The 15,393-nt window shown below is 47.4% G+C and overlaps 1 protein-coding gene across 1 annotated transcript in view; it reads left to right on the top strand.

The window, feature by feature from the left end:
• The window catches only part of LOC123367552 (nuclear GTPase SLIP-GC-like), an 82,759-nt gene that overhangs the window by 54,034 nt on the left and 13,332 nt on the right, over positions 1 to 15,393 (top strand). The window contains exons 15-17 of the mRNA XM_045011870.1: positions 1,485 to 1,623; positions 3,671 to 3,779; positions 5,719 to 5,855. Coding sequence (XP_044867805.1) covers positions 1,485 to 1,623; positions 3,671 to 3,779; positions 5,719 to 5,855 — 385 coding nt within the window. The remainder of the gene's footprint in view (positions 1 to 1,484; positions 1,624 to 3,670; positions 3,780 to 5,718; positions 5,856 to 15,393) is intronic.

Raw genomic sequence — 15,393 nt, 5'->3', positions numbered from 1 at the left:
GCTCTGAGGTACTACACGGGATTCTTTCTGAGGTGTCTAACTGGTGTGTCTTGCTGAAATGCTCAGTGTCCAATGGACTGCCATATTTGGGGTCGGGAAGGAATATTTCCCCTGGATCAGATTGGCAGAGACCCAGGGGAGTGGGGGGGTTGCCTTCCTCTGCAGCATGGGGCATGGATCACTTAGAGGTTTAAACTAGTGTAAATGGTGGATTCTCTGTCACTTGAAGTCTTGAAATCATGATTTGAGGACTTCAGTAACTCAGCCAGAGGTTCTGGGTCTATTGCAGGAGTGGGTGGGTGAGGTTCCGTGGCCTGCAATGTGCAGGAGGTCAGACTAGATGACCATGATGGTCCCTTCGGGCCTTAAAGTGTTAGTCTGTGAGATCTGCCTCTTGGCTGACTGCTGGACTCCTGACCCCAGCTCTGACCCGTACGCTGAATCCTGGCCTCTGACCATCCCTGCTCTGGCCACTAGGCATGACCGTTCAAGCCCCAGTCCTGACACATTATTATGACTGTAGACGAGACGATCATCCCTTACTCTCCTCTCTCGTCCACGTTTTATAATTGTTATGGTAGGGCCTAGGCAGCCCAGTGAAGGATCCTGGCTCCCATTGTGCTGGGCATTGTGCAGACATGTTAAGAAGAAGACAGACCCTGCTCACAGTCTGGGCGTCCGACAAGCGGTGGGGATGGAGAGGAAGTGGGCTTAGCAAAAAGCAGAAGTCTCAGCTGCCACTGGGGTAGCTGTGTAGGTCCCAGCAGAGCTGGGTTTAAGGAGGGATTTCAGGAGAATAAGGTGACACCTTGACAAATTTTGCAGCTCCACTGATTTCAGCTGGCCTGACCCCGCCTGCCATTCACACTTTCGTTAATTGCACCGTACCTGAGTAACTTAGGGAAATGCCACCCTGTGCCCCTTTGGGGTGTAAGTGGCCTTGGATACTGGCACATACGGAAATGAACAAGCTCCGTGACATCAATCCATCCCCGGTGCCCAAAAGGAGAAGGGCCCAGCCCACTAGCTGAGGCAGTGGAGGTGTCGCTCCTGCAGAGCTGGGGGGGTCAAATGTTTACCCCGGCTGCTATAGAAAGGTGTGTTTGGGAGTTTGCTTCTTCCTGACCGAGGGGAATCTCCCAGCTTTACACTATTGGCTAGAAAAGGGGGTGATCTGGAGCTGAGCAGAGGGAGGGAGGGGGTGTGATAGGCACCTGTGTGCACTGGCTTCAAGTGATCCTGAGCTGACAGAACCGTTCTCAGGGGATCGGTCCAGGTGTCATATGTTAGAGTAACCCTGTGGCTGCTCTAGCTTATACCAGAGTCAGCATGGCACCTGGCCAGCTGTGGGATTGGAGGTGAGGGATACAGATGGCTTAGAGCCACCTTTGTTTCTCCTCCTACCTCCCCGCTCCGCTGTGTCGAGTAAGGGGGGATTGAGCCCATTTGTCTTTTTAATGAATTATAATTTATTACCCAACTAGGATCCAAAAGGGAACCAGAGCCTCGCTGAAACCCTGCCTTGATATATTCAAAGACTCGGTGCAGGAGAAAATCAGCGAGGTTGTGAAGAAGAGCCCAGTGACCAGTGACCACTGCAAGCTCAACTTCTTCACTGAGGAAGTAAGTTGAGGTTAAGAGAAGAGTGAGTGCTCTGCCCTGCCAGACAGAACTTCTGGGGTGAGAGTCATCCGGCTAGCCCGCCTCTCCGCTTGGCAGGGCCGAGGAGGGCTGCAGGATGGGGATAACCATGGGAGGGTAACAATGGGTGATGGGGATAACAATGGGTGATGGGGACTCTCAGGGAATGCAGGATCGGGTCTGTGATGAACTCTGCCTTCTGACCCACTGATAAGAGACATGAACAGCTGTAGGCTGTAGTCAACTCACAGGGTTTAGCATTTACTACCTGGCATCCACGCACGGCCAGACTCTCAGGTGCGGCAGAGCTGTGTTTAGAACAGGACCCCGGGAGCGGGGGAATCGCCTTCACTCCAGGACTGGTTTGGCCCTGATGTAACTTAGAGCATCCTAAAGGCCTAAATGACACTGGTAATGGTTTCCCTAGGGACCATCCTGACTGGCAAGGATGGTCAAAGCCCAAGGCAATGTGCTCCAAGCCCCTCCCACCCCATGAACATGCCTCCTGTGCCGGATGGGTGCATCCAGTGAGGTCAGCCCAAATGGAGGGCCAAGGACCAACCCCCAGTGTGTAAGATAATCAGACATCGAATCTCTGTGCACACCAGCGAAACCTGCTCAGGCTTGAAATAAATAGCAAGGATTGAATATGATCCTGGTCCAAGGCAATGTTCCCTCCATGGGCAGAATGAATTTTGTTATCTGCACCGAGGGATGTGCGCCAGCAGTAGACACAAAAAACCTAGATATAATATATTTTTAAAGTTACGATAGGGATAATTACTCCAGCCAGGACAGGTTAGGCATTTTAGAACTCACTACTCAAAGAATTAAATTTAAGTGTAATAGAAATAAAAGTTCTGAAATGCAGAGACCAGTCAAAAAACACAAATAACACACTTTGAAAGAATAAAAGTACACAGAACATATGTGCATTGCAAGGAGTATCAAGAAGTAACAACAACAATAATACAAGTATGTGTTGGGAGGTGAGTGTGGAAGAGACAGAGACTGTGTGTGTGTGTGTGTGTGTGTGTGTGTGTGTGTGTGTGTTGGCTTCTGGGGAAGTTTCTGAGACATGCCAGACGGCAGCAGCTCTCTCCAGCTCAGAGTCCTGAGCCAGGCTGTCCCCTCTCCCCTGCTCTGTGGAGATGGCGTACAGAGGCGGGTGGGGGGGAGGGACATCCTGACATCAGCACCTCCCTCCCCCTGCCCTCTCTGCACAGCCAGCAGGAGGGGTCACGGGAGCAGCTGCAGGAGCAACGTGGCTGCAGAGCAGCATGGGGAGGGGCACCTGAACACACGCTGCCGGATGTGCACGGCTCTGCGGCACTTGAATCTCTCCTGGGCAGCTGCCCAACCATGCAGCTTAGCGAGAACAAAGGTCCAAGGTCCAGGATAGTTACAGTCTGCTCTGCACCAGTTCCACCATAGCACTGCTAGGCTGCTGCTGTGGTTAAGTCTGGGCTCTTGTGAATTCCTATGGCAAGTACCCCAACTGCTTTCTACCATTGGAAAGAAACTGGGAATCCCAAAGGACATACCAGATGGGGTTCTCATCCTTGTAGCTAACAGGAGAACCTGCCCCCTTAACTGGCTGGTGATTATAATCAGCTGGAGCCATCAGGGCATATGTTGGACACTGTGGACTGGACTAGGTCGTAGAGGTGGAAGTCCCATCAGAGACTCAGTCTGCACCTCCAACCAGGGAATCTTCAGCCACCCTTAAGGCACAGGAGCAATGAAGTTAGTTAGAAGGCACCAGGTGGTATTTAGCCTTTAAGCTGGGAAAAGGTTTGTGGAACTCACAGGCTGTTTGAAGTCACATATTTGTATCTAAAACTCTGGCCTTAAGAATCCCACACCTGCGTATTCCACCTTGTATCTGGGTCTAACCAATAATCAAACCACACACAAACACACCCCTGAATCCCTGATCAGGTGTCCTATTCCAAATCATTATTTAGATCGTTTTTACAAATGAGGGATTGAAAAGATAATGGCAAATGCTTTAAATTGATTCACACAGACAAACATCATCCTGAGGACAATAGAAAGAGAGATCGTTAAGAAGAAGATGGCTGTCTACCAGTCCCTTCCGCTGTCCATCCAGAGTGACCTAAAGCCTTACTATGAAGGTAGGACCCTTCTGCTGGGTGACCCTGTGTTTTGTGGTGTCAGTTTGTTCTAGGGCATCAGGCCGTGAGGGAGTGGTGGTGATGATGATGATGATGATCTTTAACTTTATCCTCCAAACTGGAAAAATGCATGATGAAGGGTGAGCACATTGGTCTCTATCTTCAAGCATAAAGGAAATGTGGAAGCATGTCGTAATTACTGACGGTCATGGGATGTTTCTATCCCATGCTGGCCCAGCAACCAAAGGTTTAGCACAGGCACTGCTGATGGGCAGTCTCACCGCAGCTGGGAGTATCAAAGGGCCGAGAAGCAGAGGGGTGTGGCACCTGCCAGAGGAGTGAGCAGGCGGAGAAGGGAACTCCTGCCGGCAGGCTGGTGAAGAGCCACCAGGGACAATACCCTAGGAAGAGACGACCAGAGCACCAGGCTGAAGACCCTGCAGAAACCCGAGGGAAGGCAGGAAGGAGTTCAAGGCACAGCCGGAGTCGACGAACGCTGATCCAGTTTATCTAGCTTGAGGCCCTGAGCTGGAACCCAGTGGAGTGAGCCGGCCTCGGTTCCTCTACCGACCCCCTGGTGAATTTAAGGGCAGAGAGAGTTTTCAGATTTCTGGGCACCAGGAATAGACTAACAGCCCTGCCAGGCTGAGTGAACTCAGGTGCCAGAGGGGGCACCCTTGCACCGACACACTGACCCATCAAATAAACGAGTCACATGATGAAATGACTGGAAAAAATTATCGAGAAAAGACTTTGTGAGGAACTGGAGCATCAAGTAAGTGACAACTAATCTAGGTTTGTGCCAGGAAGGTCAACGATCAACACAGTGTCTGTAGCCCAAATACTGGCAGAGAAGTACAGGGCAAAACACAAGGAGTTGCATTTAGTGTTAGTAGACTTAGAGAAGGCTTCTGACAGTGTCCTTAGGGGTGATGCCTGTGGACACGCAATCTGCTAGAGGTATACGTTCAGACTATTGTGGACATGTACAAGTGCCGTGTGACGGGTTGGATCACAGAAACCCCCTTGGGAACTGCCCCCTGATGTGCTGGGACTACCTCTCAGCCCGTTTTCCCTGCCAGCTTGGGACTTCAGTGCCCTGCCTGGTTGAGCCAGACACACTAGCCTGCTACAAACACAGACCCAGGTCTGAACCACATCCCCCAAAAGCTGCAGACTTAACTGAAAACAGCTTGAGAAGTGCTCCTGTCTCCAACACCCCGATACCCAGTTCCCAATGGGATCCAAACCCCAAATAAATCCGTTTTACTCTGTATAAATCTTATACAGGGTAAACTCATAAATTGCTTGCCCTCTATAACACTGATAGAGAGAGATGCACAGCTGTTTGCTCCCCCAGGAATTAATTGCTTGCTCATGGTTAACTAATAAGTAAAAAGCGATTGTATTAAATATAAAAAGTAGGATTTAAGTGGTTCCAAGAAATAACACAGAACGAAGTAAGTTACCAAGCAAGATAAAATAAAACACGCAAGTCTAAGCCTAATACAGTAAGAAACTAAATGCAGGTAAATCTCATCCTCAGAGATGTTCCAATAAGCGTCTTTCACAGACTAGGCTCTTTCTTAGTCTGGGTCCAGCAATCACTCACCCCCCTGTACTTACTGTCCTTTGTTGTGAGGCCCTGAGGCAGTGAGGTCCCTCCCACTCTGGGCTGGGACACGTGTGGACATGGAGGGGTCATTTGCATTGAGGAATATGAGGGAATGTCATTCTCTGGGGCAGCCAGGATGGCTCCTTTCTCCAGCACTAAGGTCACTGTCACTAGAGGAAGCAGCTAGATGTCCCTTCGAGTGGTGCCGTCACTGCTATTGGCTGCCATTCTTTTCTTCACCTAAACTCAGTACCTGCCACCCTCCCTGCCCCAAATCCTTCCCAGTCTTGTCTAGAGCTGTGACTGTTCCCATCTTTCCAACAGAGGCGGCTAAGATCCAGGGGCCACGAGCCTGCCAGAGGATGCAAAATATCCTCAGGGAGAACATTAAGAAAAAGGCAGAGGATGGAATGTTTGAGAAGGCAAAGGAGGAGATGAAGTTGAGGCTCCAGGAACTGAAGGTGAGGGATGCTCCCCCTGCTCTGTGGGGCTGTATTTTGGGGTTTGGGTGGTGCTGTCTGGATTTGCAAGGCATCCTTTAAAGGTCTGATCTCGCAAACACACATGTGCCTAATTGAACAGGACCATTGACTCCAGTGGAACCACAAATGGGTTTTAAAGTAAGTGTGAGCGTGTTTGCAGAATCATTGATATTTATTATTTGTGTTACCATAGCGCTAAGGAGCACTGGTCATGGCCAGACCCCACCGTGTTGGGCTCTGTATAAACACAGAACCAAAGGACAGACTCTGCCCCAGAGAGCTTACAATCCAAGTATAAGACAAGAGACAGCAGGTGATCAGAGTGTAAATGATCTCTCTAGAGTGAACTGCATGGAACTCGAAGGTGTAGCAAGAAAGAGTAGTGACTGCACCATTTTCCTGACAGTAGGTGTCATAAACATACAGTTAAGGGTAGCATAAAATCCTTCTTTACCCTGTAAAGGGTTAATTCCTCTTTTACCTGTAAAGGGTTAAGAAGCTCAGATAACCTGGTTGGCACCTGACCAATAAGGGGAGAAGATACTTTCAAATCTGTGGGGGAAGGTTTTTGTTTGTGTCTTTGTTTTGTTCTCTGGGAGTCAGCAAAGGAACCAGGCAGGGTAAATACATCTCCCTAAGCCATATGTGGACTAAGCATCTAGTATTGCAGAAATAGTAAGTAATAGCAAAGAAATGTGTTAGATTATCTTTTGTTTTAGCTTGTGAATTTTCCCTGTGCTAAGAGGGACATTTATCCTGTTTTTGTAACCTTAAAGTTTTACCTGGAGGGGAAATCCTCTGTGTTTTGAATCTAATTGCCCTGCAAAGTTATCTTCCATCTTGATTTTACAAAGGTGCTGCTTTTACTTTTTCTTTCTTTATAATAAAGTCTGGTGTTTTTTTAAAAGCAGCAAAGGATCCTGTGGCACCTCATAGACTAACAGACGTTTTGGAGCATGAGCTTTCGTGGGTGAATACCCACTTCGTCGGATGCAAGAATCTGATTGGGTTTTAGTGTCCCAAGGGTTTAGTCTCTGCTCACCTTGTTACCTATCTGGTTGGTATATTATTCTCAAGCCTCCCCAGGAAAGGGGGTGAAGGGTTTGGGGGGATATTTTGGGGAAACAGGAACTCCAAGTGGTCCTTTTCCTGAATCTTTGTCTAACTCACTTGATGGTTTCAGAGTAGCAGCCGTGTTAGTCTGTATCCACAAAAAGAACAGGAGTACTTGTGGCACCTTAGAGACTAACACATTTATTTCAGCATAAGCTTTTGTGGGCTACAGCCTACTTCTTCGGATGCATCTGAAGAAATGGGCTGTAGCCCACAAAAGCTTATGCTCTAATAAATTTGTTAGTCTCTAAGGTGCCACAAGTACTCCTGTTCTTTTCGCTTGGTGGTGGCAGCGTACTGTTCAAGGACAAGGTGGAATTTGTGCGTTGGGAAAGTTTTTAACCTAAACTGGCAGAAATAAGCTTAGGGGATCTTTCATGCGGGTCCCCACATCTGTACCCCACAGTTCAGAGTGGGGAGGGAACCCTGACAGTAGGTGTACGCTCTAGCAACTCAGACCTTCTTTGTATAGAACAACAAGCAGTTTTTTAACACCTGGCTCAGTGTAATGAACACTTTCCACAAGCCCGTTAAAGCTCTGTGCCCCTGGTAACTGTGAGCACGTCTGTTTGTAGGTGATTCCAAGTATTTGCAGGACACTGGAAGATGCAAACAAGCAGTTTGATGCTGCTCTTTATTTTTACACATGGAAACGGTTGGGGCCCACAGTGAGTGTGAAGGCTTGTTGAACCAGCCCTATCTGCCTCTGTGAATTGTACTGAGCAGAGCTACTGCCTAGATGTTACAAGAAGCAACTGGGAGATGCAAACAGTTCTGGTGACATTGTAAATATTGTCCCCTGATATAGACAAGGTGGGTGAGGTAGTATGTTCTATTGGACCAGCTTCTGTTGGTGAGAGAGACAAGCTTTCAAGCTTCACAGAGCTCTACTTCAGGTCTAGAAAAGGTAACTAGTGCATCACAAATAAATACAAGGCGATACTGATGGTTAAGCCTAAGGGTTTAACATGGGGCACCACTTTAAATGAAGTGGGCAGCTAACACCTCTGCAGTCATAGGACAAAAGAGGGTTAGTAGGTTACAGATTGTTGCAATAAACCGTAAATCCAGTGTCTCTGACTTTTGGTGTCTGACAGAGTTATGTATTTAAGGATCCAGGCTTGTCTTTTGAGTGTGTTGTGCAGGTTGTCTTTGAGGAAGAGGACTGAGAGATCAGATATGGACTCAAGTATCAGAGGGGTAGCCGTGTTAGTCTGGATCTGTAAAAAGCAACAGAGAGTCCTGTGGTACCTTTAAGCCTAACATGTATTGGAGCATAAGCTTTCATGGGTATGTCTGACGAAGTGGGTATTCACCCACGTAAGCTTATGCTCCAATACATCTGTTAGTCTTAAAGGTGCCACAGGACTCTCAGATATGGAGTGATCGCTTAGTGAAAAGTGTTCCCCCACTGGTGACAGGGTGTTTTTGTCTCTTATCATTTTTCTGAGTGAGTTCATTGAAGGGTGTAGTGATTATCTGGCTTTACCCACATGGTGGTTGTTGGGGTATTTGATGCACTGGATGAGGTACATCATGTGTTGTGATAGGCATGTGTAGGACCCCTGGATCTTGAAAAGTGTGCTGGGGGGCGGGGGGATTGATCATCATAACACTGGAGATATGTCTGCAGATTTTGCGACTGTTCTGGCAGGATCTGGTGCTGCTTTGAATTGGTGTGTTCTAGTCCATGGGGACTTTGCTTCTGATTATGAGATTAGCACGTTTTGGGGTTGTTTGGAACCCAGCAGCAGGGGTTTAGGGAAAAAAAAATATTTCAAGATGTGGTCCTTATAAAATAAGGGTTGTAATTGTTTGACACCCATGGGTTGATTGTATTAGCCACTCCATTATCTTGCCAAGGATCGACGTCAGACTGACAGACCTATAATTACTCAGATCATCCTGTTTAACCTTTTTAAATATTGGCACAACATTAGCTTTCATCCAATCTTCTGGAACTTCCCCAGTGTTCCAAGACTCATTGAAAATTGACACTAATTGTTCAGTGAGTTCCTTGGCCAGCTCTTTTTATACTTTTGGATGCAAGTTATCTAGACCTGCTGATTTATAAATGTCTAAGGCCTGGTCTACACTAGGACTTTAATTCGAATTTATCAGCGTTAATTCGAACTAACCGCTCAACCGTCCACACCAGGAAGCCATTTAATTCGAACTAGAGGGCTCTTTAGTTCGAATTTGGTACTCCACCCCGGCAGGTGGAGTAACGCTAAATTCGCACTTGCTAGCTCGAATTAGGCTTGGTGTGGATGCTAATCGAACTTAGCAGCTCCGGGAGCTATCCCACAGTGCACCACTCTGTTGACGCTCTGGACAGCAGTCCGAGCTTGGATTCTCTGGCCAGCCACACAGGAAATGACCCGCGAAAATTTGAATTCATTTTCCTGTCTGGGCGGTTTGAATCTGACGTTCTGGTTGCACATCGGGGCGAGCTCCGCAGCACCTGCAACGATGCAGAGCTCTCCAGCAGAGGAGTCCGGGCAATCCCAGAATAGAAAGAGGTCCCCAGCATGGACTGACCGGGAAGTCCAGGATCTGATCGCTGTGTGGGGCGAGGAGTCTGTGCTCTCGGAGCTGCGCTCCAACAAGCGGAACGCGAAGACCTTCGAGAAGGTCTCTAAAGCCATGAAAGACAAAGGATACAGCCGGGATGCGATGCAGTGCCGCGTGAAAGTGAAGGACCTAAGACAAGGGTATCAAAAAGTCAGAGCGGCAAACGGACGCTCCGGAGCCCAGCCCCAGACATGCCGCTTCTACGAGGCACTGCATGCCATTCTAGGTGGGTCTGCCACCAGTGCCCCACCAGTGACGGTGGACTCCGAGGACGGAATAGTGTACCGGGACAGTTCCCCCTCCCTGTTCGCCGATGGGGAAGATGAGGAAGGGTCTTTAGAGGACGGCGCAGGCGACATCGAACCCACTCCCGCTTTCCCTGACAGCCAGGATCTCTTCATCACCCTCACAGAGATCCCCTACCAACCGTCCCCGCCCGTTAACCAGGACTCGGAATCAGGGGAAGGATCAGGCGGTAAGTGCTACAAACAGGGAAACATTTATTTTTTTAAGAAACAGGGATTTATATAAAAAATAGAAATACTATATAAACATTTTTAAATATGAAACTAAACAAACAGCAGGTCTACACAAACAGCAATGGAGCAATAGTCCTCTGGGGATATTTCAAAAAAGCTCTCAGAGAGCAGCTGGAAAAGCCTCAGCAAGAGGTTTCTTGGGAGAGGTGCTTTATTGGGTGCTCCGTTGAAGCACACTCTTCCGCGCCATGCCATCCTCAGGTAGAGGGGGACCATCGCCTCTACGAGCATGGCAGCGTAGGGTCCTGGTCTGTGCAGGGCTTCTATTAACATCCGCTCTCTCTGTGTGCGCCTGACACGCCTCAGGGTGATGTCGTTGTGGAAGTGCTGCATCTAATTAGTGGAATTAGTGTACTGTTACTATTGTGCATGGTAGACTTTTACTTTGCATAAGAATGACCCTCGCTTAACAGAGTTTTACTTTGCATAAGAATGACCCTCGCTTAACAGAGTTTTACTTTGCATAAGAATGACCCTCGCTTAACAGCCACGTGTTCCAGGACTCAGAGGAAAAGCATACAGGGGTCTTTCGCGGTCACTGGCGGGAGATGCCGCATAACGCTCATCTTTTCTGCTTTGCACATTGCCTCCAGCAGGAGAGCACAGCTAAGCACTATCTGATAAGCAGTCTGTACTGTAAGGCTTACCAGGACTTTGTGCAAGAGGGATGCAGCTGTCTCTCCTCGCTTGTGCGCTATCCAGTGCAATCGCGCCGCCAATGAGAGCGTAGTCCGAAATCTCGGACTAGTTCCGAGATCTCCTGAGACTTGGTTCCCTGTTTGGTCTTCTTAACTGAAAATGACTAGACTGTGTTTACTGTTTGTGACGGAGCGATTCTGGCGGGACCCAACTGAAAGTGCCAAATCAGGACCAATTGCTCAAACAGGGCAGTCACAGCCCTAGGCTGGGGTTTTTCCACCTCTAAGGCCAACCAAACCAGCCAGACAAAAAGGACTTTGGTCTCACCCCACTGGCTAACCACAAGTCACACAAGCAATTTCCTTAGACACTCCAGTCTCCCAGCATCACCACCAGTGCACTCGTCCTGGGGATGAATGGTTATGAAAACCAACACCCCAATAAAAGAAAACGGTTCCCTCGATCCCAAAGGACCAAGCCCCAGACCCAGGTCAATATACACATCAGACCTTACCCACAAATCACGCTGTTGCCAATCCTTTAGAATCTAAAATCTAAAGGTTTATTTACAAAGGGAAAAAGGTGGAAATGAGAGGTAGAATTGGTTAAATGGAATTAATTACATACAGTAATGGCAAAGTTCTTAGTTCAGGCTTGCAGCAGTGCTGGAGTAAACTGCAGGTTCAAATTGAGTCTCTGGAATGCATCCCCCACTGGGATGGGTCATCAGTCCTTTGTTCAGAGCTTCAGTTTGTAGCACAGTCCTTCCAGAGGTCAGAAGCAGGATTGAAGACAAGATGGAGATGAAGCATCAGCCTTATATAGGCTTTTCCAGGTGTAAGAATCTCTTTGTCTTCACTGTGGAAATTTACAGCAAGATGGAGCCTGGAGTCACATGGGCCAGTCCCTGCATACTTTGCTGAGTCACAAGGCGTGTCTGCCTTCTCTCCATGGGTCCATTGTGTCCTTAATGGTCCTTAATGGGCCATCAAACAGGCTAGGCAGAGCTAACACCAGCTTGTCTGGGAGGCTTCCCCCAGAAGCACAGCACAAACTTGAAATACAGACAGCATAGAGCCAACATTCATAACTTCAACTAAAAATGATACAGACATATAGACAGCATAATTATAATCAGCAACCCAGAACCTGGTCTTAGACACCTTATATGACCCCCTTTACTTAGGATTTGGTGCCACTACAGGACCTTGGTTGCAACCCATGTTCTATATGGTCCCCATTTATATCAATAACGTCACACCCCCAACGCAAAATTGATGCAGGAAGGGATGACAAAACATCGCAGACTGCATCCCAAGAGCCCCCTTTCCTTGGGTCTGTCTCACTACAGCTAGTGTTGGGCTAGAGGCCGTACCAGTGTATAACCGAAATGGTTTATCAAAGTCCTGTTCAATAACATGAATGGATCTCTTTACAAACTTAAGGTATAACTTGGTTAGCTTTTGCAGCATGGTTCCTGTATATTTCAGGTGATCTTGCCAAGAGCTAAAGAAAACAGCTACTTTATCCATACCAGCTTTGGCCAATGTTTTGAACCCAATTAACATTAAACCAATGTAGATATTGATGTTGTTCATAGTACAGGACTTTTGGCATTTAGCCATGAACGCAATATGGTAGTGTGCCTCAGTTTCCCCTTTCATACAGCACATCAGGTCTGGAATGTATTTTCCCCTGTGAAAAGTTCCAACACTGTTTACAGGCATTAACTGTGAAACATCAGTATAGCAAGGCCCTTTAACATAAAGTGTGTTTTCATGTATTCCTTTCAACATGTTCAAGGGATTTTCCAAAAGATTAGGCACATTATACATTGTTACAGTTAGCATTAGCAATAACAACAAGTTGATTGCAAGTGTCCATCTACAAACATGTTTGTCATGCCACACCCTTGGCTCAATACCATTGGAGTTTGGGCCTTTTAGGGTTAACCTGTGGCTTCCCTTTGCAAAATTCAGTCTTCTCTTTCCTTCTTGTCCTGCAGGATTAAACCCTGACTTCTCTTGCTTAACAGAATTCACTGGCTGATGGGGTGGGCCCTCTGTGCTAACAGCTATTAGCAAGTCTTTCTTCTCCCTGCCAGCCAAGTAATTCGCATCAACACAGACACTAGCTTTTAACTTCTTAGCTGCTATGGATTCCACGGCTGGACTTTGTCTAACAGAGATACCACACAAATCCAAAGAGTCTGAGGGTGAGAGCTGGCTTGCTCTCCCCTGCCTCCTCAAGCATTCAGCCATAAAACTGTTCTGCTCTGAAAAACCAGTAACTGAATCTGTCCTCAGACCCTGAAGCACAGACTGCTCACTTACCGATTCAGCATGGAGACATTCCTGTCCCAACAGCATTGTCTCCCCAACAAGCTGGCTACACACAGCCAGGTGGTTATAGGGCTGCTCAACTTCCTTAACAGCTTCTACTCCACCTGAGACCTTTTCAAAGCTGCCCACACTGGATCTTTCAAAAGGAAAGTCAGTGGATCCATTCACAACAGAAAATTTCTGGCTGTTAGGAACTGAAACTTCCCTGATTAAATCACTTTTACACCCTTCAGTTGCAGTAAACTGCTTGCACAGGCTACCATGAGGATTCCTTTCCCTAGGAGCTTCTCTAAGCAGCAATTCACCCCTCACAGAAATTCTGCCCTTCCCCTCTCCACCTAGGGCTTGCTTTACAGGAACACTTCCCTGAGCAACCACAGCCGCTTTCTGGGTCTCACCTACACTTAGACTCACTTCAGGCCCCACAGGCGGATTTCTACACAATCCCCTTTTAGGCACACCTACAGACTTTCTAGATAACAGGTCAGAAGCAGTCTCCTTCCCTTGGCCATGAACAAGTTCAGGAATCTTTTCCTTCTTGCTACAAGTCGTCAAACTGTCAGTAAGTAACACACTTAAATCACTTTCATGCTCTCCTTGTGCCTTGGCTAGGGTATCTCCCTGATCAGACAGAGTTGCTGCACCCTTTTCCAACCACACATTAGCAACTGGCAAACTACAAGCACCAGAATTGTCTGTTCTCTGGGATTTTGCTATGACACTAACTGGATGCAACCTAGTCACAGTGCCATTCTCCCCAGCAGACACAAACTCAGGACTATTCCCTTCTTGGGCTTTAGCTGTATTTACAACCAACTCCGAGACAACTGAATCACCCTCAACCATCACAGGCTGAAAGGCCCCTTCTGTTTGCTCCACAGACACAGAAGAGCCGGAGACACATTCTCCTTCACCAGACACACAGCTTGGGATTTCACTTCCCTTGTCCCAGCACACAGGGCTGTTCACAGACAACTGCTTGGAGACTGGGGTAGCTTCCTTCATAGGCAAGTCAATATCCTGACAGAGACAGGCACATTCCCTCCACTGTCACATTTCTCCACACAGGAAACAGGTAAGGGATATGGACACTCATTTTCCACTATCCCTCCCTTCCCAAACTGCTGATTAGACAAAGCCATCAGCTCACAAGGCTGCCTAGGCTCCTCCAAACTTTCCCTACCAGGCACATTGCCTCTCCCAACAGATAAGCTGCTGCTCTTTTCACTACACTGAGCTACTTTTAGCAAATCACAGTTACCCGTTTCAGGTTTACTTCTACAAGCTGCACTAGCCACCAATTCATTACCCATTACAAATTTACCCACTCCTTCCTCAGTTAGGGATTTAACCTGAGATACATTTTCCTCCCCAATGAGATCTTTCTGCTCTTGATCTAACTCCAGATTTACTTCTGAAACATTAGACAGACATTCAGAAATTTCATTCCCAGACACACTGCTTTTTTGCACAGACAAACCTTTGGAGCAACCCTCCTCAGGCAAATCATTGCTCACAATAGACACAGGTTTAAGATTATTCCTCTCCTGTGACTGGCTACCTGGACTGAACAAAGCTTTAACAGTTTCCCCAATTAAAAGATCTTTAGGCAATAACTTCCTGACGCCAGCTATCACTTCATGCTGAGCCCCATTCCACTCAAGGTGGATTCTGGCTAAAGGCACACGGACAGTAAACTCACAGAGGATCACAACATTCACACTCTGATTTGGTAAATAATCTTCCTCTTTGACCAGATCTGCTTTAACAAGAGTGATGTTAGAAGCCATAATTTGCCCTAAACAGCTTTTACCATTGACTTTCACACACTCTATGAATTTTCCATTACCATTCCCATCCATAGCACTGGCACAATTTATGGGGCCACCCCCTACTGAACCCACAGTAACAGCATTGACATAAAAGGTGGCATTGTTGGGGTACATTTGGTTACCCCCAGACAACTGCTCAGAGTTATACAACATACCAACATTGTTACAAACTGGACTTTCAAGAGGATACAGTCTCTGCTGTTCTTCCATTGCTTTTTTGACTTGGAGTTGGAGTCTAGCCGTCTCCTGTTGCATCTGTCGAGTTTTCTCCTCAGAAGCCAGCAGCTCCAGACGCCTCTTACGAGCTTTTTCTTCTCTCTTAGCAACTTCTTTCTTTCTCTCATCAGCCTCTTTCTCCATTCGAATTTCTGCCAGTTCTTGCTCATAATCAAACTGCAGGCTGTCTCTCAAGGCTTGCAGTTTCCTTGCTTTTCCTGATGCTTTCTGTCTCATGGTCACTGATCTTTAACCAACCAAA

The sequence above is a fragment of the Mauremys mutica genome, chromosome 3 (assembly GCF_020497125.1).
Source record: "Mauremys mutica isolate MM-2020 ecotype Southern chromosome 3, ASM2049712v1, whole genome shotgun sequence".
NCBI classification, from domain to species: domain Eukaryota; kingdom Metazoa; phylum Chordata; order Testudines; family Geoemydidae; genus Mauremys; species Mauremys mutica.
The sequence above is the reverse complement of the archived record's forward strand: the minus strand, read 5'-3'. Positions and strand labels throughout refer to the sequence as shown.